The sequence below is a fragment of the Melopsittacus undulatus genome, chromosome Z, assembly GCF_012275295.1.
Source record: "Melopsittacus undulatus isolate bMelUnd1 chromosome Z, bMelUnd1.mat.Z, whole genome shotgun sequence".
NCBI classification, from domain to species: domain Eukaryota; kingdom Metazoa; phylum Chordata; class Aves; order Psittaciformes; family Psittaculidae; genus Melopsittacus; species Melopsittacus undulatus.
This window is the reverse complement of record NC_047557.1, coordinates 83,871,826-83,896,924: the sequence shown is the minus strand read 5'-3', so window position 1 is coordinate 83,896,924 and position 25,099 is coordinate 83,871,826. Positions and strand designations below refer to the sequence as shown.

The 25,099-nt window shown below is 40.1% G+C and overlaps 2 protein-coding genes across 3 annotated transcripts; one reads left to right on the top strand and one right to left on the bottom strand.

Annotated features, from left to right (window-relative positions):
• Positions 1–1,196: 1,196 nt before the first annotated feature.
• Positions 1,197–7,331, bottom strand: HSDL1 (hydroxysteroid dehydrogenase like 1). 2 transcript variants are annotated; one of them, XM_005152245.3, is made up of 5 exons: positions 7,218–7,331; positions 5,909–6,141; positions 5,053–5,498; positions 3,038–3,262; positions 1,197–2,139 (listed from the first exon to the last, which is right to left on the bottom strand). In XM_005152245.3, the coding sequence occupies exons 2-5, from the start codon at positions 6,135–6,137 to the stop codon at positions 2,038–2,040; spliced, it is 1,002 nt and encodes a 333-aa protein (XP_005152302.2). In that variant the 5' UTR covers positions 6,138–6,141; positions 7,218–7,331; the 3' UTR covers positions 1,197–2,037. The 2 variants fall into 2 exon arrangements, with proteins under 2 accessions (XP_005152302.2, XP_030907862.1); XM_031052002.2 differs by lacking the exon at positions 7,218–7,331 and adding an exon at positions 6,838–7,098.
• A 686-nt stretch (positions 7,332–8,017) lies between these two features.
• DNAAF1 (dynein axonemal assembly factor 1) lies at positions 8,018–23,917 on the top strand. Its single transcript, XM_031051933.1, is given in 14 exon segments — positions 8,018–8,150; positions 8,496–8,538; positions 8,540–8,631; positions 9,090–9,225; positions 13,584–13,675; positions 14,532–14,753; positions 15,621–15,787; positions 16,043–16,164; positions 16,616–16,830; positions 17,959–18,207; positions 18,728–18,837; positions 21,111–21,179; positions 23,143–23,488; positions 23,796–23,917. Coding segments are annotated over 14 exon segments (2,091 nt in total). The 3' UTR covers positions 23,891–23,917.
• Positions 23,918–25,099: the final 1,182 nt, after the last annotated feature.

Here is a 25,099-nt window from a genome sequence, read left to right as displayed (position 1 = left end):
CTCTGACTATAAGGGTAGCTGCTAAATTGCTCTTTAAAAAACCTACTCATAAAAGCTTTATGGGCATTGTCTCTATTAGAACTTCAGAGTCTGACATCACCAATGCAGAGCTACTGTGAAGGAGCAAGAACCAATTTATAATCACAATTGCATTATTCAGCAACACCATGCAAGTGCTGTACATACAACCTTGTCGTGGTTTAAGCCCAGCCTGTAACTCAGAACCACGCAGCCACCCGCTCACTCCCCCTTTTCTTCCTCACCCTCTCCTGGAGGGATGGGGAGGAGAATCGAAAGAATGTAACTCCCATGGGTTGAGATAAGAGGAGTCCAGTAACTAAGGTGTAACACAAACCACTGCTGCTGCCACCAATAATAAGGATAAGGCAAATAACAAGGGAAGAGAATACAACTGCTCACCTCCAGCCTACTGATCCCCAGCCCGACCCCCACAGTGATCTAACCCTTCCACATAACTGCCCCAGTTTATATACTGGGCATGCTGTGCTGTGGTAGGGATACCTCTTCGGTTGGTTTGGGTCAGGTGTCCTGGCTCTGCTTCATCCCAGCTTCCCCACTGCCCACGCAAAACATGAGACTCAGAAAGTCCTTGGTCAGAGTAAACATGGCTTAGCAACAACTAAAAACATCAGTGTTATCACCACTGTTCCCAGGCCAAAAGTCAAAACCACAGCACTGCACCAGCTACTAAGGAAAAAAATGACTGCTATTGCTGAACCCAGGACACCAACACAGTGACACCAACCCCAGTGACAAGTACAGCAGCTACTCAAACTCTGACTAAAACAGGCAATGCAGCTACTCCAACTCCAAGCATAGCAACTATATGAGTTGCTATCCCCGGCAGGGATTTTGGAGAGCAAGCTGGTATAGTGTACTGACCTCTCATTGTCACCATCAGGGAATAAGCACCAAACCATTCATGCCATAAATGCTAGCTCAATCAAGAAGATGCTCATTGAGTCATCCTGCTGTGTGTAAGATTTCACTATAACATCACAGAAGCAGTACTAAGGAGCCAATGGCAGTATAAAATACAAAAGATTGAAAACATTCTTAACACAAGTCGTGTTTCTCTTTTGGGTAGCAATTACATGCACACAGAAAGGGCAGCTTTCTTGACTCCCATGTGTAAAGCCTGCAACACATATGAGCAGTATGTGACTTCTAGTAAGTACATATGCATAAACATATTTATTTATATAAGTCAAAGCATACAAACCATACAGCATCAAAACTTTAGTAAAGTTTTTTATTATCATCATTATCATCATCTTAGGAAACTAATCTGTATTTTTAAACCAAAATGTAACTTCATTTTCCTTAGTGATTATGTTTTTATATTTTTCTTTATTCAATTTTCCAGCTGTATTTCAGATTGCTGAAGCAATATTTAAAGTATTATCAAGATCAGTGACACTTTGAATAAGAAAGCATACAAGCTTATCTCCAAATTCCTTTACAGCTCTGTAAAACCTCTTCAGTCATTTAAATTGTCTCCAGGTCAACAGTCCTTTGCCATCCACCTTGAAAAGTTCCTTAAATAACATAATTCAAAAGCAACAATATTTACACTTAAAACATACAAATATCTGCCATTACAAGACAGAAAATTCTGCAAAACTATATGTTAAAGAAACTTAACAGAGTTGACAGGGTTTGTCTTTTTGAACAGTGTAATGTTTTGGGGGGCCCATTTCTAACAAATTTGGGGAATTCTCAAACTCAGTCAGCTTTGCAAGCTGAAATTATGTAGCACTACACAAAAGACAACTGCACTCCTGCCTTGAAGAGAAAGTGAACATACATTGACCTCAACAAGATTAGCTGTCATACAAGAAAGCAGCAGAAGAGCAGTTTAATGCAACCTGCAGAGAGGATCCAGACTTCTGATGTCTAGGTTACATGTAGCAAGGTGCAGGTAAGTTACAGTAAGCCCACCAACACTCACTACACATTTTGGCAGCACTCTGATCAGAATATATAGTACTTGTTCCAAAGGTCATCTGAATACTCCTATTTCACTTTGCATGTTAAAGCTTCCTTGCGTGCAATTCTGAAAATATACAATGCAAGCCATGCCCAAATCCATTCAGGTAGGTGCTCACCCAATGTGAACTGTGGAGAGACACAGGGAGACAAGAGAAAAAGAAACAAAGGGACAGATTAAGATATATTTCATTAAAGTAAACAAACCATTTCTCAAATTACAACTAAAGCAAGTCAAAAGCTTGAACATTAACAAACTAAGACTTAAATTGAACCCCCTGGAAGAACATCTTTAGCCATTTTGGAAGTAGTGCCCACAGCTAGGTTCTGCTAATAAATCCTGAAATGCTTTGCTCAAGTTTGCAACAGCAATACTGTCTACTTTCTTTAATTGCCACAGTTGTTTATGTCTGGTTTATTCTTTTTGGACTAATCCTCACTTCTTTTAACTCCTTCTGCTCGACTTAATGCTATAGGGGGCCACAAGGTAGGACACATGAGATGTGACCAATGTTTAAAGTTACTCTGCAGCCCGGAGTCTGCCCTCCAAAATGAAAAGCTAACAAATGGAGGACCTGCTTCTAGATAGCTTACAATAAAAATGTGGGCTTTTCTTTCTGCTATTATTCCATCCTCTCTATGCACTCTTCCTTAAAGTAGAAATACACTCAATAAAGTAGGATTGAAATAAAAATACTTCTGTTAGCAGAAACAACAGTGAAATGCTTGCCCAGTCAGCAATACCCCAAGTCAAATGAGATACTCTACTTCTGAATAAAGTCTCTCATTTTGCTGCGCATTAAGTGGAAATTGGATTCACTCATCCTAAAAAATAGCATGCCCAAGCATAACTTTCTAAAGTAGAATTAGTGACAAAATATGGCACAATGCCTTTCAGTCCTGCAATAAATACTGCACTTTTTCAGTATATGAGCATAGTTTTCATTCAGTCTCCCAAGAAAGTAAACAGTAGAAGCTTATTTAACTTCTACTGATAAACATTAAATAGTTTAATAGATTATATTACCTTTATTGCATGCTTCCAGTAACCAGTAGTCCTTGTAGATAACCCAAGAGTAGAAACAGCATGACTTGCATACTCTTCAGCAGAAGGAAAAAAGAAAGATCTCTTTGATGCCATGCCACTGCGTGATGTCATTTTAGAAATGACAAATGGAGTTAAACTCTGAACAAAAATTCCTTTTGAGGCACACTCATAATGTAGTGCTCTACTGAAATAGTCCACATAGGTCTAGAAAGACAAAAGCAGAAATAGACACTGGAATAACCAGTATAAAAATACACACTTCTGAAGTATTATCACTATTTCTATTTATTGTTACTTGTTTGCTAAAAACCTGCAACTGCAACAGTACAGTAACTTGCAGGACAATATGACGCCTTCTCTCTGATGTGAATTTGGTAAACAATCTGACAATTCTGCTTAAACACAAACTCAGAAACATTTATTTCATTTAAAATACCTTGTTTAGTCTGAGGGCATTGCAAAGACTATACATTCTACTGTCAAAAGTTACAAGTGCATTTTGTATTCAACTTCCCCAGAAGCTAGGTTAATTACTTCCTGGACTCCTTCCATGCAAAATTAAACATTCATTTATTTATGTGCATGTGTATTACCTCATTTAGCTCATTTTACTTTTACAATACAACAACAAAAAAAAAATCCACACAAGTCAGTAACTGGGATTGCTGGAATCAAGACAGAAAAATGAGCACAGCTCGGTTTTACCAAGGCAGCAACACTGATGCTGTGCTGAAGCTACTGCTGTGCTGCAAAGCTAGTTACCACTGAGAAAGAGCACCTCTTACACCTGCTTCAGAAAAACAAAACAATCCAACACCATATGCTGTTAATGCACAGAGACTTAGCATGCTAGAACAGCTTGTTCATACTGCCATGCCCATGTAATAATATTCAGAGGCCAGGCTTTAAACTGTATTGCTGATACAGGATTTGGATTAATAATACCAGCTAAAGGAAGAAATTTGTATACATTTGGTTTTGTTCCGGTCTTTTTCATCCAGGCCTTTTAATTGTTTTAGTTCAGAGTGCAGTTCTACATACACTTAGCATAACAAACAAGGGAGATGCTTTGCAACCGAAATAGGAATTTTAAAACAGTTTCCTCACTGAAGAAAATCTGCAAGATTTATAAGCTGGAGTATTAAATAGATGGTTTTGCTCCAGGCAAAGGGAAGTACTTACAAGAGCTACCTCAGAAGCAAGGCTGCGCAGGGGTTAGGCTACAGGAGAGGGCAGCCACAGATAGCTGGGAGCAATAACCACTTCTCTTTAGACACTGCTTATAGCCAAGATCCCATCTACAATCTCAGCTGCTTTTGTGGATTCAGCAGATCATCCCATGTAAATCTGCACCCCCCCCAAGCATTCATACTTCCAGCATCACCCAGCTGTCCCATTCTATGCATGAGTGACTGGATCTCCTCAGGAATAATAATTATAGTGAGGGAAGTTCCTTTCACTTTTCCCAAATACAGTACAGACAATGGTATAAGAAGCCTTCTGCCCCTTGGTGTTAGGGTGAAGCAGTGGCTTGGTTTGGCCACAGCCCTTGTCAAAGTGGTGGCTTGAGCATGAGTATAGCTCTTCTTACTACCAAATACTAGTGCGTAAGTAGCTTGAGGTATGTCTGCACAGTTCAGCTGAAAAGGAGAGATGAAATCTTGAGTCTATCAACAGCTCAAAGAACTGCCACTTTGCTTTGCACATCATTCCTCTGAGAGAGGTAACATTTCTCCTAGGACTATCGTTGTGCCATAATTTGCACATAATCCAGGAAGCACTGACTTTAGGTTCAGAGCACCAGTGAGGTTAAAAAGTTTACTGCATCATACATGTCACATTCACCTATGATATTTGAAAAAATCTCTATAAAACCTGATTGTGAAATCAAATTCAAGTATTGCTGAACGTGAATGTGAAAAACACCAAACAAATGCAAACAAGCTATAATCTACTTTTCAGTGCATACCATTAAACATTACACCCCAGCTTACTTTAGAAGCACCATAGATTGTCAACATTGGTGTTGGCTGACAACAAGATGCAGAAGAAACATTCACAATTGCGCCTTTCTTCTTCTCTACCATGCCTGGCAGCACAGTATGTGTCATCATGCTAGCAGAAGCAATATTTATGTTGATCATGTCCCACAGCATATCCTCAGACAGACTGGTAAAATAGTCCGGGTAGGAATAAAACATTTCTACATTATTCACCAAAATCCCAATTTCTCTGTCTTTCAGAGCCTCCTTAATGGCTGGGTAAGGCTCACGACCCTTGCTGAAATCAGCTACTATGAAATCTGTTTCCACTTTATAGGTTTCAGATATGCTTTTAGATACAGCCTCCAGCTTCTCTTTGTTTTGGCTGATTAAGACAATGTTGACACCACGCTTCGCCAGCTCTTCAGCATATGCCTTCCCAATACCATCTGTGCCACCTGTAACAGAATATAAAATCCCAAAGTGAAAATCAGAGCAGCCCCAGCCTACTATTATGACAGTTGCTTCAGTTACTGAAGAACCTGAGCACATAAAACGCCATAGCAAAGAGAGGATCTTGTCTGCATCTGCACCTGTAGACGTTCAGGGTATACTTTCAAGTTTTGGGACAAACTGCTCTGTGATTCTTTCCCTGCAGTAAGTCAACACACTGAGCTTGCCCGTCTCCTGAGGAATTTAATTTAGTGAGGTGCTGTACAACTGTCACTGCTCATGCAGAGCAACTCACTACCTGAGGTAATACACGCCTCAGCTTGTGAAAGTTCATCCAGCAGTATATGCTACCAAGTTTTACAGTATGACACAGTATGTTATACACATAAGCAAATATTCTGCTTCAGTCTCTTACCAGTGACCACAGCCCATTTTCCATAGCGCTTGACAAGATCAATCTCGCCACCCAGCTTTGGAATTAAATGCAACCTAAGCACGCTGTAAGTGTCAATCGCAAGCGACATACACTTCCTGATTGTGTACCAGGCTCCAACTATAGCCAGGGCCTCTATGTAAAAATTGCAGGAACGACTGATCTCTCTGTACAAGAGGTGGAAACGATCCACTGCAGCCATGGTGACCATAAGCCTGGGAAAAAAAATAGACACAGAAAATTACAACTGCTTCTTGGGACACATAAATGTTTCAGACTTTAGGGATAACCTTTGAGATTCAGCATGTTGTAGCCTGAGGTCTGAGCACCATTTTGATGCAGAAGAGACACAAGTCAGCCTGCTAAAATTTTTATATCGCCTACCATCATCCTCAGTGGTTTACCTGCTCCTTAGCCTTCGTGCAAGCATTCAGGTGTTAACCAGTTATACTGCGATGGCTCTGACCAACCATACTGTAAATAAGGCACAGATCACAGAATCAGCTAGGCTGGAAGAGAAATTTAAGATCATCAAGTCCAGCCATTACCCAGCACTGACAAAGCTGGGTACCACCAAACCATGTCACTAAGGGCCTCATCTACACAGTTTTTTAACACTTTCAGGGACAGTAATTCCACTAGTTTCCTGGGAAGCCAGTTCCAATACCTGATCACTCTCTCTGTGAAAAAATTTCCAGATAGGGGCAGATCAACATATAAAGCTAGTTTTGGAAGATTAAGAACAACCTACAAAAGAGGCCTGGAGGAGAGCTGAGCACAGAAGAAACAACAGGCTCTTTCAAGCACAGAAAAAAAAAAACAAAGCAAGCTCAGAGACAGAAGCACCAACCGCGGCACTCGGGACTGAAAATCCTTGAACCACGGCACACTGCCATGCGTTAGTATCATACCTCATGCCGGCTTTCAGCAGAAAATGCCTCACATCGGTTTTACTGGTCAATATTTCTTAAAACAAGCACAGAACCCCACCACCGCCTCCTCGGCAGCACCCGATTTACAGCCGCAGCCGGCAGCTCACTGCCACTGGCGTTAGGGCCGTGACCAAGTGCACACCGGGACGCAGGCCTCACCCCTCCCGGGAGGGCAACAAGCTCAGGACGCGCTCTCCCCGACCAGCTCCAGTGACAAACAGGCCTGACCAGGTGCCTCAGCATCCCTCTCAGCCCTGGCCCAGGCCGGGCTGTTACGGAGGGAAACTACCCCCCAGCCACGGCCCATAGGGAGGAACCCGCCGCCCTCCCGGGGCTATTACCGGCCCAGAGACACTCACCCACGGGGCCGGCCTCGGCCCTCCGGCGGTGCCGTAGTCCCGCCGCTACCGGCACTGCTGCACGGGGCCGCCGGGAGCGGCCGAGGGGCCTTGTGGGCCTGCGCGCTGCGTCGCCATGGCGACAGCGGCTGTTAGGACGACTGAGGTGGGGATCTGGCTGCACGCGCCTTAGGGGCTGTAGCCGCTCCATCCAGTCCGTTGCTGTTTACATCTCTTAGTGTCTGGGAGATACCGCGGCGAGTGGTGCTCCGGGTCCCGGTCCCGGTCAGACAGAGCGCCCGGCCCAGCCTTGCCCGGGTCTGGGGTCAGGTAAAGCTAGCTGGAGGTTTAATGGGCAATATAGCAGTGCGCTTTAGGGCAGAACTCTTGTGTAGAGAGCTCTAGAGGGCTATAGCAGCAACAAGTGCTGAGGGGAAATGCTGCTGCATTTGCCGTCCCTGTGAGGAAATGAAAATGCCGCAGGAGCCTGCCCGGGTTGTGGTGGGATAGGAAGCAGGCATCTCACAAGAGGAGTTGAGCACCATCACTGCATCCTCAACTTTACAGCTTTGAAAGGGAAGAGTTCACTTACTCTGCTTTGGAAGGCTTCTCAGCCGTATTCCTCCCTACTCTGAGCATAAACTCTCCCTGCATTTTGGTATCTTCACAATGACTAGACCTAGGTTATTGGTTCCATGCAGGCTTCAAAATTTACTCTTTTTATCTGTAACAGGTTCTCCTAAAACCTTCAGATGTTTGTCTGGGAAAGTTGGATAGTAAATCATATAGTGGCTTGGCTGATCTAAATCACCTGTCTTGAAATGCAATCAGAATTTGGAGACTCAGACAAAGGCTATGGAGGGGAGGTGACTGTGCAAGAGTTGTCCGGGGAATTTCTGAATGACAACAGTGAAGCTACCCACACAGAAAAAGAAGGCAGTTCTGTCAGCACAGGTGAGCCTGTTCAGCTGGCTTGCTAGGACTAATTTAGGGAACGTTAGTGAACATAAAGCCTAGACATCATTTGTCATTACTCACCTGGATGCAATATGAATTTATTCTTTCCCTTAGTAAAGCCACTGAAAATCTTACTGTAACTGAGGCTTATTCAATTGCTATCTTCTTGTGCCTTTTTTTATTTTTATTTTTTCATGTTCTGTTGCTTTACTTTTCTGTTGCTGGAGGGATACCTTTCCCTGTGTTGCAATTATACAACCAGTCTGACCTCTAAATGTTTTAATTACAATCATATTTAAGTGAGCTGGCACAATCATCATGTTTGTACTGTCTCTTTTTAAGTGTATGGACTACAAGTCCAACTAGAAGGTGAAGAGCAAGATTTTGAAGAGTACTGAAAATGCAATTAATCAATGGCAATCTAAAGACAGCTCGAATGAGTATAGCACTGAGGACAACCTCCACAGAGTACAAAAGGGTGAATTTGTGGAAGAGCTAGACTAACAGTGCTTGTGATGACTCAGATACACCATTACTGTGGTCTCTTTACCTGCAAAGTTAGCAGTCTCATAATGGTCAAATTACTGCTAATTAAATGTAGTATATAGTAGATGTCTAAAACCATAAGAACACAGGTGCCAGTACTTTACTTCACTGTACATTATAATAATCATATGAGTAGTGACTTCCAGATCTAATAAAATATAAAATGGAGATTTCAACAGTTTATTTTGGCACTGCTTACTTTACTACTTTGCCATCAAAAAAGATAAGCTTCTGTTCATTAAAAATGTCAGAAAAAATCTTGGTTATAACACTTCTTTTCTTGAAGTTCATATTAAATTACTCTTCAATATTTCTTTAAAGTAATTAGCAACATGACATTTTTTCCCCACTCATGCTGTTAAACTGCAACTTGTTTTCTTGCTCACAAACATGTTGAAACTCAAGAGAAAGCCATAAACTGGATGTCCAGAGCAGATCAACAGAATGAGCAGAAATCAGATAGTGATCACAAAGGTGTCATCAGCTTATTCCATCAAAGGACAGAAGAAAAGAGGGGCTGTCTAAGGTAATACATTTGTTGCGGAAGTTTTTTATTTTAATCTTGGCATCACTGGAGTCAGTGGGAGTTTTGCTGTTCTGTATGTTAACCTTAATTCAGGGGAAAAAAAATAAAGATGAGAATAGTTGATAAATCAGGAATCAGTGCTATTTCCAGCATCTGTACAACACTGGTTTTGTTGTTGTTGGTGGTGGTTTTTTTGGTTTGGTTTGGTTTTGGTTTTATATCCAATGTACGAAAACCACATTCTAAGTAGACGATGTAGTCTGTTCAACAGTTCTGGAGAAAACTTCACAAACTGTTTTGGCAGTAATTTTTCAGTAGACTTGACCATTTCTCAGCATTGAAACACATAATGCATTGTATTAATTCATCACAAAGTAGATATTACAGTTGTCAAGATAATTTTTAGTAGAGGAAATCCAGAAGTACCTCAAATAGTTGACAATAAGACACCCACAGGTTCCTCTTGATCAGGCGGTCTGTAACATATCCCCACAGTAATGTCTCCCATCACCGATTTCCCCTTAACCCTGGAAGGCAGACACAGGGACTGTGAAAACCTAGACCTTGGGCCCACTGTACGAGAGGGTATGGTTCGAGACCATCTTAAGAACCTGAACGTGCACAAGTCCATGGACCCTGATGAAATCCATCCGTGGGTCCTGAAGGAGTTGGCAAATGAAGTTGCAAAGCCACTGGCCATCATATTTGAAAAATCATGACAGTCAGGTGAAGTTCTCGACGACTGGAAAAAAAGGAAATATAACCCCCATTTTTAAGAAGGGGAAAATGGATGACCCAGGGAATTACAGACCAGTCAGTCTCACCTCTGTGCCTGGCAAAATCTGGGAGCAGGTTCTCCTGGAAGGCATGCTAGGGCACATGGAAAACAACAAGGTGCTTGGTGACAGCCAGCATGGCTTTACTAGGGGAAAATCCTGCCTGACCAATTTGGTGGCCTTCTATGACGGGGCTACAGAACTGATGGACAGGGGTGGAGCAGTGGATACCATCTACCTGGACTTGTGCAAAGCATTCGAAACTGTCCCACATGACATCCTTTTCTCTAAATTTGAGTGGATTGATAGGTGGACCACTTGGTGCATAAAGAACTGGCTGGATGGTCGCACTCAAAGAGTTGTGGTCAACAGTCCAATGTCCAGCTGGAGACCAGTAATGAGAGGTGTCCCTCAGGGATCGGTGTTGGGACCGGTCTTGTTTAATATCTTTGTTGTTGACATGGACAATGGGATTGAGTGCGCCCCCAGCAAGTTTGCTGATGACACCAAGCTGTGTGGTTCGGTTGATAGGCTGGAGGGAAGGAATGCCATTCAGAGGGACCTTGACACACTTGTGAGGTGGGCTGATGCCAACCTCATGAAGTTTAACCATGCCAAGTGCAAGGTCCTACACCTGGGTCAGAGCAATCCCAGGCACAGCTACAGCTTGGGCAAAAAGGAAATTCAGGGCAGCCCTGCGGAGAAGGACTTGGGGGTGTTGATCAATGAGAAAATGAACATGAGCTGGCTTCAGTGTGCGCTTACAGCCCAGAAAGCCAACTGTATTCTGGGCTGTATCAAAGGAAGCGTGACCAGCAGGTCAAAGGAGGTGATTCTGCCCCTCTACTCTTCTCTCGTGAGACCTCACTTGCAGCACTGTGTGCAGTTCTGGTGTCCTCAACATAGAAAGGACATGGTACTGTTAGAACAAGTCCAGAGGAGGGCCACGAGGATGATCAGGGGACTGGAGCACCTCCCATATGAAGACAGGCTGAGAAAGCTGGGGTTGTTCAGCCTGGAGAAGAGAAGGCTGCGTGGAGACCTCATAGCAGCCTTCCAGTATCTGAAGGGGCCTACAGGGATGCTGGTGAGGGACTCTTCATTAGGGACTGTAGTGATAGGACAAGGGGTAATGGGTTGAAACTTAAACAGCAGAGGTTTAGACTGGATATAAGGAAGAAATTCTTTACTGTGAGGGTGGTGAGGTACTGGAATGGGTTGCCCAGGGTGGTAGTGAATGCTCCATCCCTGGCAGTGCTCAAGACCAGGTTGGATGAAGCCTTGGGTGATATGGTTTAGTGTGAGGTGTCCCTGCCCATGGCAGGGGGGTTGTAACTAGATGATCTTGAGGTCCTTTCCAACCCTAACTATTCTATGATTCTATATATCCTTTGTAAGCTTTGGCTCTAATTGTGGTCCACTCTAAACCAGAATGCGCTGCAATGGCTCTTTATTAATACTTGTGAAATGGGATTATTCTCGTGTTACTTCTGATGAAGCACATTGCAAGCAACTATTAAAATTAAACCCAACATTTGGTACTATTTAATTATACTGTTGAAAGTGTGGTCACATGGGCTAGTTATGGAGTGATATATAAGGAACAGTGAAGATTTACCCTCAATTCTTGTATCTGCTTACTTGCTTGTGAAACTCCCACGTTTATATTGGTGCTAACTTTAGGGCAGCTGTTCTGTTAGAGACAGTTAACAGTCTTTTAAAGCCAAGGGAAAGACTCACTGAGTTATCAGAAGGCAGAGTGGATGGACTTACAGAGAAAACTTGGTTAACCTGGGCTGATAGCCTAGCACACTTCATAATTAAGTTCTTATGAAGAATGGCAGCAGAGAGCAGTGACTGCACATGAGATAATTGATGTTTTGAAGAAACACCTTTTGTGATCCTATAAATTGCATGAGAATGCTCATCATTTGATTAAACCCTACTTCAAATAGCACAATGAAAAATAGTGGGATATGCTGCAAGTAGCTAGCATGCTACCTATGCTGACAATATAAGTAAACATTATATATTTAAAGATTGTGCTCAAGGTTTATAAATCTTTCATTCCTTCAGAGATTTATGTCAGGCACGTTTGGCTTACAGGGCTTTTACAGGCTGACATTCATATTTTATATTGCCCCAGGAACTCAATTGACTAGTTGACTGGATTACAGGTTCATTCTTTAGCAATACTGTGATGTTTAATTTAGTAAGTAAATATATCTAAAAGCGAAATAATTACAAAAGGTTTAAATTCACTGCATTTACTCAAGGTTTTTTTGTTATTTTGAAAGTATCTTCATGCCAAGATCTTACGGCGATAGACCTTAGGCCTACAAATGCTTATGACCACAAAAGCAAAGTGCATTTTGTTAATAAAGAATTTAGGAGTAGAAAATAATTTTGGATTATTTAACATTGTACTCTTGCAATATTTCTTGAAGTGAGGGATATCAACTAGAAGTTTTATTCAGAAATTTTGTTTTACAGAACCTAATCTTTCTAAGCAAGAATATACAGGTGTTTTTTTGCTTTGGACTGTTTTTGCTAGTTGTTTTCAGTATGGATCCCAAGTTACTTGTCTATAATGTTACTAAATTTTATATAGCCCTGCACAGCTTGCCTCCCAAAACAGTGTCTTGTCACTCTTTGCAAAGTCTGTGCTAGGGGACCACCAGCTCTATGAAACTATTCATCCAGTGCTGTCTAGCACAGAGTCCCCAGATAATGGCATAACTCACCCTTTCTGCCACTCTTCACTGCCATCCATTCCTGTTTTAACAGTTTTAAGGCCACCCATGTACTTACTTACCCTTTGGGGTTTTCCTGTCCTGCTGACTGCCACGTGCAGCTTTCGCCTTGTCTGGCTGCTGTTGCCTGCTAGCCCAAGGGCTTTGCCCTTGCAGCCTCCACTGTTTCACACTACAGCTTTCTGCCCAGTTTCTCTGACCAAGTCTTCTGCCCACAGCATCCCTGACACAGCCTTTTCTTGCTTCTCACTTACATGAATCCCAAAAGGAATGCTGCTGAATACTAAGCAATTACAGTTGAACAGGTATGATTATTTTTCTTACTGCAGCATTCCTAGCCATCACAGTTGTATAATAAAACTGCCTTGAGTGCTATTTCAGAGTCAGCATTTCATTAAAATATTAGGTTGATATCTATTGATTTTTCTAATCTCATAAAAATGTTGCATATTGCCAGTAAAGGTCCTGCGCCAAAGCAGCAAGGAATGGGGGAAAGAATTGGAGAGGAAGGAACCAGAATACAACATAGAATCATGCTGACCTTTTTCCAAGAAGATGGACTTTCTCATTCCTTACCCATTCCCTACATAGACTCTGGTTTTTATCAGAAGAGCATGGTAACTCACTTCCGACAGGTAGAAATGGAAAGCCACTCTAAAGAAAATGACTGCTTTTTTATTTGGAGTATAGGCTTGAAAGCTGAAGCTATTTCTCCTGCACAATGAATGATTGTGTTGCATTGCTATCTAGTAAAAACACAGAGATTTCAGAATATGCACTGAAATACATATTTGTTTGTTTTGTTTTGCTTCTGCTTCCATTATTTTAGAATGACAAAAAAGGTTCTGCAAGACATCTGTAAACAGCAGAAATTCTATGTAACCCCATGCTTAAATGACACTCTTTACTTGCATTATAAAGGTAAGATGTGGACATGACCAGTTAGACTTATGTAGCATTTTAGCAGAGTATCTATTTTGTGGCTTATTCAAGTAAGGCATCTAATAGTTCTTTTAAATTAGAAACATAGTTTAATTTTATATAATAATGAAATTGTGAAAGAAAGTGAATCAGGATGAAGGTAGAAAAGTGAACTCTTTACAGACCTAATTGTCCTAGTTCACTTTGCAGAGTCATCAAAGGATCAGTAGGAGTTAAGGAGCACTCTTTTTTTTCCCAGAAAACCCAGTAGCCTCTGAGAAATATCTTAAAATACTGGTCTGGGTTGCATTTAGAGGAAAATACATATATTTCTTCTTAAATGTGCTTGTACAAAGAAGCTGTTTTCCAGCTTTGGGGACTTTATTACTACCAAATAAAAAAGGTAAGGAAGAAAGTGACAATAAAGACTTACTACACATTCTCAGATACAACTGAAAGAAAAAGAAGTTGCTAGGATGAACAGGGATTATCCTCTTGTAATCTTGTACAGTAGGTTTTTGCATGATGGTTTTGCTGGTTCAGGTTAGCATAATTGTTTTAAATAAATAGGACATAGTAAATCTACCTTCTACATTTGGCCCGGGTTTTGCTATTTTCTCGGGATTATTTGAGCACCTAAAGGGGTGCATGAGATATAGACCACTATAGGTACATATATGGTTTTGCCCTTTATGGGCCATGTACTGTACCAATTAATTCAGTGGAAATAGTGTCAGCAACTTGGGTACAAGTGTTCTTGCAGACTGTTTCAGCAGCATTTGTTTAATGAAATTTACTCTTCCAAAGACTTGGTTTCGGCCAATGCCATTTAACTTTTAAACATCTTTTCCTGCAGGATTTGACCGCCTGGAGAATCTTGAGGAGTATACTGGGTTGAAGTGTTTATGGCTGCAATGCAATGGCATTACAAAAATTGAAAACTTGGAGGCTCAGGCAGAATTGCGTTGTCTCTACCTGCAACTCAATCTAATTAAGAAAATTGAAAACCTTGAACCCTTACAAAAGCTGGATTCCCTCAATATCAGTAACAACTACATCAAGACCATTGAGAATCTCTGTAAGAACTGTTAGAACAACATGTTTTAACCTATAATGAGCCCATATTTCTAAGCTTTGACTAAGCTATTATTAGAGGCAGTAGTTTCAAGGGAGTTTTTATTTCTGTTAAAATTTTGCACAATACCAAAGTCCACAAGGCTTCTATTGAAGAGTCAAACCTATGTATGTTGCAATTTAAATAGATGACAAAACAAAAAGGATGTAATAGTTACTTACATATGGATACTTAGGATAATTAAGTATTTTTTTCTCACTTCTTAATCATATCTCAGTATTTAGACGTTGCAGACAGGCTGGAAATCCAGTTTTCATTACTTACTTTATGATTAAGGTGTGCTTTGACAGCTGCAGACAAGTTTACCAAATATTTTACATCTTTTATACTGTTAAAGGATGTATTCCATTTTCAATAGAAAATAAAAATTAATTCCTCTACATTATCATGTGTACATTGGGAGTAATTTGAAACACAAGCTCTTGCTGTTGTGTAACTGTCTCTTTTGAAATGCAAATTAAAAACAGCCACTCCACTAAACCAAATAACTGGTTTTTTTTGGGGTGAAGAAAGCAGCTTTGGAGGCATAGCCAGAAAGTGCATATAGCAGAATAATGAATTTAGAAAAAAAACCCTCCCAATTCAATAGAAACAATTATTTTGATGTGTCTTTGAGCAAACCTGGTCTAGTGAAAGATGTCCCTGTCTGTGGCAGGCAGTTGAAACTGGCTGAGCTTTAAGGTCCTTTCCAACCCAAACCATTCTGTGATTCTATGATTTTGACAATGCAGTTTTCTACTTGCTCCAGAAAACCTTCTTTGAAGTAATGGCTCTCACCTTTCTTTTCACTGTTCTGTTCTTGTCTGACAGCTTGCCTGAAGGTCCTGCAGACTCTACAGATTGCTCACAACAAGTTAGAAACAGTGGAAGACATACAGCACTTGCAAGAATGCCCAAGTATTTCAGTTCTTGATCTTTCCCACAACAATCTAAGTGATCCAGCTATTATAACTGTTCTGGAGACCATGCCTAATTTGGTAAGCCAAATCTAGCTGAAAGTTTGCATTGTGTATACAGATGATCCCATTAAAAGGTTTCATTGGCTAGGCCTGTTCACATAAGGTACTGGTCTAAAAGAAATGTTATTAAATATTACTTGGGGTTTTGTAGGTTACCTGTAACACCCAAGATATTTTATTCACTTCTTATTTTTAAAATGATAGGGGAAGTGCATACCTAGAGTGGGGTTTTTTGCAACTCAACTTTAAAAATGGTTTCCCTTGTTTCTCCAGCATGTGCTGAACTTGATGGGAAACCAAGTGATAAAGAACATTGCTAATTATAGAAAAACACTTACTGTTCGACTAAAACAACTAACATATCTGGATGAGAGACCAGTTTTCCCAAAAGATAGGTAAGAAACAGAGCCATCTTCTTTACACAGCAATAAAGATCAAATGGTGATGATCACTTCTCCAGTTTTTGCCAATATTATCAGGGAAGTAAAGGAAGTCTGACCGGTATAATATATGAGGGTGAAAGGGTATTGTATTACAGAGTTCTACATCTGACATACCTAGAAAACAAAAAAACAAACATTTTTTCACCAGATAATTAATTTTTTAACAGAATCGTTTTACACCAAGTTTGTAGATCAAAGGCAAATCCTGGTTTCTGCAGAAATGGAACAGGTATTTGGAAACAGAGTTCAGCACTCCTGGCAGATTTCTGGTGGTGCAGTCACCAGCACTTGGATATCTTTGGTTCTTTTGTTGCAGTTCCACATACAAGATAAAATATATGTCTCATGTATAAAGATGGGCTTTTATAGCTATATTATAGTTAGGCTTTTGTGTTCTCATTAGAGCCTGTGCAGAAGCCTGGGCTGTTGGAGGTCTGGAAGCTGAGAAAGCAGAAAGGGAAAAATGGGAAACCAGAGAGAGAAAAAAAATCCAAGATAGCATTGATGCTTTAGCAGCAATCAGGTGGAAAGCAGAGGAAAAGAAAAGAAGAAAGTATATGGAAGAAAAAGAGGCAAGTGCTAAATCTGGAAATGGAGATACACCAGACATCCTAGAAGGTTTGTGGTTACTATTTTGGAACATGTTTGTGTCTGCTTCAATTTGAATGTTTAAAATATTTCAAGTATAGGAACTGAATAGTTCCTTAAAGTTCAGAAGCAGGCTGATGAAATATTTTGAATATATTTATGAATCTTCTTTCCCAATATGAAATGCTTTATTTATCTTGGTGCATCTTAGATTAACCACAACAATCATTAAGCAATCATTACCTTTTTCACTGCTGATGAAACAGAAAATCAACAAATCATGTCCCAGTGTTTCAAGCTCTTGTCTCTTCACTGAAGCGACCATATGCTAGTAAGTGTCATAATGGTTCCAGCAGGCATTCATGGGCAGTTACACACCAAGAGCAATCTTTCCTCAAGATGCAGAACAGTGCTGTCTTCAACAGGGCTGTGGGCTCCAGTAATACCTGGTGACAACTGCCTCATCAGTCCCCATCCAGACAGCGTTCCAGTCCTGCGTTCACAAGCAGTGAGAGCTTCTGCCTAGAGCCTACAGCAGTGGTAATAAAGGCACAGGAATAGGAAGGTCATTAATAATTAGCTTCACTTACTTAGTGCCATTTTTTTATGCCACGAATTCTCCTGTCACATTACTCAAGGAGGAAAACATTTTACAACCAATAACAGGTCAGGTTCCAACCTAACCTTTATAGAGAAGTACACATGTTTCAGAATAAACAGGACTGAAGCCAAACAAGAAGGCAGTACTGCAGAGCAGAGAAGTGTTTATCTATCATCTGATACTTTTTTTGGGTTTCACAGGCTCAGAAGTCAAACATAGTTGACCAACAAGTGAAACTTTTTCTGCAAGCAGGCAGGTTGCATAAAGGAGAGGATAACTTCAACATCTGTCACTGATCAATCCATCTTATTGCTCAAGCATGTAGAAGTACATAGTCACTTGTGAGTCTTTTTAGAGTCAGCTACAGATATGAGGAAATTCTTTACTGTAGTGTTTTCTCTAGGACTGCTGATCCGTGAATAGTTGCTCAAACCAAGTAGGAGCTTTTGATGCATATTTTAGGCCAGACCATTGAGACTATCTAGTAAAGTCTGGATATTTAAAATGAGTAATGGTAGATTAATTCAGCAGTTTTAATGAACTTGTTTCTATTGTAGGGGCATCTGAAAATTCAGATGACAAAGATGGAAATTCTAAGACACAGGAGACTTCAAGTATATCAGAAGAGGAAGAAACTCAAGAGAAGACTGACAAATTTAGAAATGAAAGTTTTGATGGTCATGATGAAGTGATAACACTTTTACGAAATGGAAGAGATAACACAGATTTCACATCTGCTAGAATTCAAGAGGATGCACAGGAATCAAACTGTAACAAATGCCCAAACTTCAACAAGGAGACAGATGGTAATGTACACGGTGAAGAACCAAACCAAACAGAGGATGCAGAGATGATGAGCCAAACTCTTAGCACTGCCTCTGCTGTGATTCAAACCAACTGACTCATAGACAGGAACATCTCACTAGATTACCACAGTGACTAGGTGACAATTAAGTAATACTGGATAAAATATTTTTCAACTACAACAACAGAAATTTCCCAGGGCTCAGCCTGAAATTTCTGCTATATAAAGCAGGAATAGACATGCCACAGAAGCTGGACATCACTCTAGAGGTGATTTTGTGCCTTCATAAATGGAAGCACTGTTTTTCAGATATGTGGAATACATTATTGCAAAATGCCAGCATTAGTTTATACAATATAAGGGAGACCAGGTGTATGATGTAAGAAAGTGCAGGATTCAGCTGTGAATTCTGAAGTGGTAGTCAGGTCCCCAGCAATCTGATTTTGCAGTGCTTGCTGTTGCAATACAGACAGTCTTTTATTCAGTCAGTTCTCTGCAACTGAGTATTGTTTATTCTTTAGATCTACTAAGAGAAAAGGCAGCTACTGGAAAGGCCATACTTCCTGAACTGGATCAATATGCTGAAACTAAACAAACCAAACTGGATACACTGGAGAAACTTTGTCTTGATGTATGTATTGGATTCAGATTTTGAGAATTTCATATTTCATTATTGCCTGCTCCCAAATTAATTCTTGTAACATCCTGGTTAATAAAACTATATAGCGAAGTTTCTAAGAAAGGTCCACTGGTAAGAAAAGTAGAAGGAAAATAAAAAAAAAAACAACAAAACAAAACAACAAAAGAAAGTTGTAGTACCCCTTCTCAATCTCTCCACTATAGCATGTGTAAAATACTTACCACCACTTCCAAAGTTTGTTTTGTCCTTTGGCTATAAATCACCTGCAGCTGACTTTCCACCTCTGGTTTTTCTGGAGAAGTTCATGAGGGTTCTCATTTAAAAAACAAAACTCACAACAAAAGGAATCTAGTGGATAGATGCCTCCTCTTAGGCAAAATTCAAATGAAACATAAGGTTGAAAATGTGAACTGTCACAGAAAAAGCATAAGGAAGAAATAGCCACACTGTAAATGTCAGCTAGCAGTATTAGATATTATAAATGACTTCTCAAAATATAACTTTTAAGTGTGTTTCTAAGAAAAGCAGAATGTGTATTCTTCAGATATATAATAAGCAATTGACATTTATAATATGATCTTTTATTATCTAAGATCTAACATATTCAACCACATTTAATCATGAGAGGACATGGATGCCACTGAAAAATACAGTCTCTCTTCAAAGAAGAATTATTCAATATGTCGTAATTATGACATTACTAGCAATAACAAACTTCTGAGTTTAGGATTTCCCAGACCAATTAATATGCCCTTTGATCTTTTACACTGACACCCTTAACTAAATTCTTGCTGGAATGTTTTAGAAAAGCCTCTTATATCTTCCCCAGGAAAAAAAAAAAAGAAAAAAGCCATCCTGTTGTCAAAGGGCTCTACCTGCTGCTTCAGTAGAAGGCTTACTGCTGTATCCTCCCATTTGACTGGTTTTAATAACAGGTTCAAGGACAGTGGAGAGAATTGGAAGCAATACCAAGTATATACAATATTATTTTTGTAAGTAGATCTTGCAGGGGCTGACATAAAAGCTTTAAAGAAATAGCAGTACTGCAGGTACCCAAAATGTAAAAATCTCATAGATTCAGTGTTTGGGTTTTTAATTGGTGCTATATTGCACCATAGCAAGCTCCTTTGTGCAAACTTTAACATGGTATAGAAATAACATTTCAACATATGCATAAAAAGTATGACTATTGTAATTTTACAGAAAAAGAAACAAAGTAAAATCACACACAAATGCACATTTCATGTTCTATGCTATTTTGTTCTTCAACTGATGTTTAGTAATGGAAAGAGCTTCTTGCAACAACCTCCAATACTTACGCTGTGCGGATTTTCCAGAGACTTAGCGCTGACATGGCAGGGAACGGCTGTGAAGATGCCGCTTGCGAAAAGCTCTGGTGCAGCTCATTGTCTTTACTGATCTCCTGGAGTCAGTAGATGGTCTCAATAGTAATATAAGTGTGAAGAGTGGAGGAGGATTTGTAATGTGGTGGTTATTAGATTGGATATAGGGAAGAAATTCTTTACTGTTAGGGTGGTGAGGCACTGGAATGGGTTGCCCAGGGAAGGTGCGAAAGTTCCATTTCTGGCAGTGTCCAAGGCCAGGTTGGACGGAGCCTTGGGTGACATGGTTTAGTGGGAGGTGTCCCTGCCCATGGCAGGGGGGTTGGAACTCGATGATCTTAAGGTCTTTTCCAACTCTAACTATTCTATGACACCCCTCTGTCAAGCAGAAACAAGCTCCTGTTCTTGGACATGTCTCAGTTCTCAGAAAGCTTGCAGTGCTGTATCCCTAATTATGAGGCATTCACACTAAACTATTGTGTTATTGGATGTATTTAGGTTAACAGAGTTTAGACTGCAGATTGTTGTCCATAAACATTAGTTGCAGCTGAGGTGAAGTCTGTTGAATAGCTATGAAACAGCTCATAGATGTAAATCATGCTTGCTTTTAAAATCCTTTTGATGTCTTGCTGTTTATCCTTTTCTCCTTCATGATCACACAGCACAGTAGAAAGCAGCATCAGGCTGACATTACAGTTATTGCCTTCCCATCTGCTATTTCTGGAGACACATAAATTTTCCTTTTCCCACAACTGTTTAACAGAGGAAACTGTCACACTGGAGAAAATGACAGTGTGGTAGTGCTGGCTGTGGCTTCTTACCCAGAAAAGCATGGCTTTGAAGAAGATTCCACATGAGAGAGAGGTTTTATTGGTTACAGTAGCTTTTCCCACTGACCAATAATCTCATAATCATTTTCAGGAATTGCCTGATTTAGAAGACACTGATGGAAATGAACTTCCACCAGAAGAGGAAAGCTTTGTTAAAAAGGTAGGATTTTTACTCATTAAAGTGATGGAGCTTCCCTAAACACAGCAACAAATTGTCTTGCAAAATGACGACAATCTCATTTGTGAAATGGTTCTGGGAGATGCAATCAGTCATGCATTTATTAAATAAAAGGGTTGTTTCAGAAGATCTTCTCTATCCATTTGTAAATAGTTTCTTAATTTAAGGTTTTATATTATTGTATTACAAAAATAGAAGAATGAATACCTAAGATCAAGTAATGCAGCTGTTTAATTTCTTAGCTTAATTCTAAGATTAATTTCTTAGTAGTAAGTAGTGGTTTTATGAAAATTACTTAAAATATACTTTACAATACTAATATTCTGCAAAGTACTGAACAGATAGAACAAAATGTCTACAACTGAATAAAATCAGTCTTTTCAACTGAAAACACAGAGAAATCGAAACTTCACAGCTCCACTGCATGCTAGTCAGATACAAGGCAGTTCATGCACACATTAGCATTATGCTGGGCTCGAAATAGTCTTCTAGGCAAAAGCCTATAAACAGAAACAGAAGAGAAAAGAGAAAAAAGAAAAAGAGAGCAACAAAGATGAACTGCATAGCATTGATTCTTGTGCTGATGTTAACTCATACTTGCCTTGCTGGAGACAGAGGCCAATACAGTGCACGTTCTTACAAGTCCCTCCAAGCTAATGACAACTTTTCCTTCAGTCAGCATAAGGCAAACTGATCATTTTTATATGAAGTGGATTTAACCTGATGTGTTTGTCCTTGGGCCATGCTGTGCTAAAAATGAGTTTAGACTGTAGTCTAAAATGCTGCTGCAGCTCATTATAGCTGTCAGCAAGATGACAATCCCATATTGCTAGGAGTACTTTGCTCATTCCTTGAGGGAGGCAATGGCTGAAAATATTGCATGGTCTCACAGGCTGTTTAAGTTGATTAAACAAATGTGACAAGGATGAAAATGCAGGAGAGCCTCAGAACCAGAGCACTGTACTTGCTGGGGGCTCAAATTTATGCACAGAGGAAGCAGCAGCTCTTGATAACTATAACTACAATCCGATATGGGAGACAGGGATGGACATTAACCTGCTTCAGCAAGTTCAGAGGAGGCCACAAACATGTTTGGAGGGCTGGAGCACCTCTGCTCTGGAGACAGGCTGAGAGAGCTGGGCTTGTTCAGCCTAGCGAAGATAAGGCTCTGGGGAGACCCTCGAGCAGCTTCCAGCGCCTAAAGGGGCTACAAGAAACCTGAAGACAACCTTTGACAAGGGTATGTAGTGATAGGACAAGGGGAAAGGGTTTTGAACTGAAAGAGGATAGATTTAGATTAGACATTAGGAAGAAGTTCTTCACTGTGGTAAAACACTGCTACAGGTTGCCCAGAGAAGCTGTGGCTGCCCCATCCCTGTCAGTGTTTCAAAGCCAGGCTGGTCAGGGCTTGGAGCAGCCTGGTCTAGTGGAAGGTGTCCCATGGCAAGAGGTTGGAACTATATGAGCTTTAAGGTCCTCTCCATCCCAAACCATTCTATGATTCCATAAGGCATGGAATTTATTTACTCTTTGGGTCACAGACTAATAACAGCATTGAAAAATATCTTTGCAACAAAGCCTCCAATTAAAAGAAGATAAGGGAACAAAGAGGATATGCTAGCACTGTCACACCCTGAATGGTGTTTGGTTCTTAAGTAATGTCAGATGAAGATATTAGTCAGGTCCCTCTGTTTGGAGGTAAAGTAACAGAACTGAGCCCCCACATTTCTGAATTGCTGAAATAGGTCTTCTTTTCACAAATTATTAGTAGCTCATCACTAATGCCTGAGGAATAGTTAACCCAAGATTCATCCACAGAGAGCAGAGCTATGGGTGAAGCATATTTCCCATACATTCGGGGAGACTGGCACATCAAAGCTGACGGCTTTTAGCTTTTACCTCTAGAATAATATATTTTTAATTAGATTTTCCACCTTTACAGCAGGAATATCACCCAAAGATTGAAATAATTTCTGAAATGACAAATGACAGTGATTCAGCATTAGAGGAAAATGATAAAAGCATGTTTGAGAATTCAGAAGAAGTTCCAACAGCAAACTTTTCAAATGCGTGTAAGATACATAAAGAGCATGGAAAGGAGCACATAAGACCCCTTGTTGAAAGCTTCTTTACACAGCCTGCTAATTCCAAAAGATACCAGGAGATCAAAGATCAACAAACAAGCCCTTCAAGACCCTTGATACAAGAGATTAACACTGAGCCCAAGGGTAATCTACTCTTGTCACCAGTCTACAAGCAACCAGCTGACCCAAGCCAAACAGAAGAGGATGGTAAGTTTACAGGGACATAATTTATAACAGAGAAAACAGTGACTGGCACATACACATTAAAAGTACATGCCAGCTCTCTTGTTGAGAAAATTTCTATCCATGATTAGTTAAGTCACCTCTTCCCTTTATTTATGTGGGAATCCCAATAAATTAGGAACTAAAATGTTATTTTTTTTCTTTTTCTACACATGATTTCTTGCTGAGTTTTATTTAAATGTTTTTTAAAACTCAGGCTCTACATTTCTTTTTCCAGTATTACAGACCGCTGGTGAGTTTCATTTGCCTTTTGCCTTCATGCTTTCAACAGGGAATGGCAGAGATGGAGAAGCACAGTACCCAGCTGAGAGTGAAGGATATTCTCACGAGGCATGGGACAAGGGCGGTGAGAGTGGTTTAGATTAGTCACTTCGAAAAAAATCTCCAAGTATTCAGGGCAGCTGGCAGCATTCACTCCTTTGTGAGTGCACTATTGTGTTACAGTTAAATTAATTTCTGTGATGTCATTTTTTCCCTTGCATCCTAGGAATTACTTGGTTGAATGTTTATTTCTTAAGGTTTCATTACATATGTACTTTCAGTGCATACTGTAACATGTTTCTCTCACTTGAACTAAATAAAGACTTTACTTGTAACCACATATATTTTAACTTGTATAATGTCATACTCCATACCAGATGAACCTTGATGACAAATGGAGATTGCTTCTCAACATGGTCTTTTATGGATCTAACATTCATAGACATCATTGTTTATGCAAAACCAGATGCAGAACTAATGTCCATGCATGAATATCTGGTTTTACCTGTTACGACCATCTGTGATGGAGCATATGATTATATCTGCCATTTTCATAATTTTTCATTGTGTGATGTATGTCAGGATCTGAATTTCAAATGTAACAGGAAAATAACCAGCTTGGTAGTCATGGCAGAAAGGCAGCTTTAGTGTTAAAAGCCGATTGAAGGAATTCTTCTTCCATTTGCTTCTCTCTTATACCACAGTCATAGTCTTGTGCCAGCATAAAATGTAAGATAATAGCAGTGATGCCTCAGCCAGGTTCTCTCTTATTCCCCCTCTTCTGAGCTGGAGAATAAAATTTGAGGAAGCAGATACTGCTTGAGAGCAGTGCTTCCTCTGCAACACCACAAAAGATTCTGTCCAACACCACTTGGACAACCCTTGGCCTGTTCTGCTGAGGCATTAATGGCTCCTTTTCCTCACACAGGAGTTTAAAAAAGTAAATTGCACACTGTTTAAGCACAACATAATCAGTTTGCTTCATCTTCAAGTGCTGATGTTTTTGTAATTTAACAGCAACATGAGGAATAGGTTAGGCATTAAGTGACCTCACATCATTAAGCCACACCCAAGTTTAGGTGGATGTCTTTTTTCATATTTCTATACATGTCTAATAGTGTTTAATAAACAGAAATGAACAGGTCTTGTAGATGTGCATATTTACAGAAAATAAATACTACTATGGGCTTTTGGAAAGATAATTTCCAACTATCTGGGTTAAGTGCCATCTGGTGGCAAGAGAACTGGTCCTAACACAATCATAAAAAGCCCTCACAGAAGACAACACAATTTCATTAAACTTCAGCCATTTTC

Bases quoted from the DNA above. Each gene is read 5' to 3' on its own strand.
- HSDL1 (XM_031052002.2), bottom strand. The intron at 5,499-5,908 runs GTAAGAGACTGA...ATTCTGTTACAG, and splicing joins AAAATGGGCTGTGGTCACTG to GTGGCACAGATGGTATTGGG. The intron at 2,140-3,037 runs GTAATATAATCT...GTCTCTCCACAG, and splicing joins ACTGGAAGCATGCAATAAAG to TTCACATTGGGTGAGCACCT.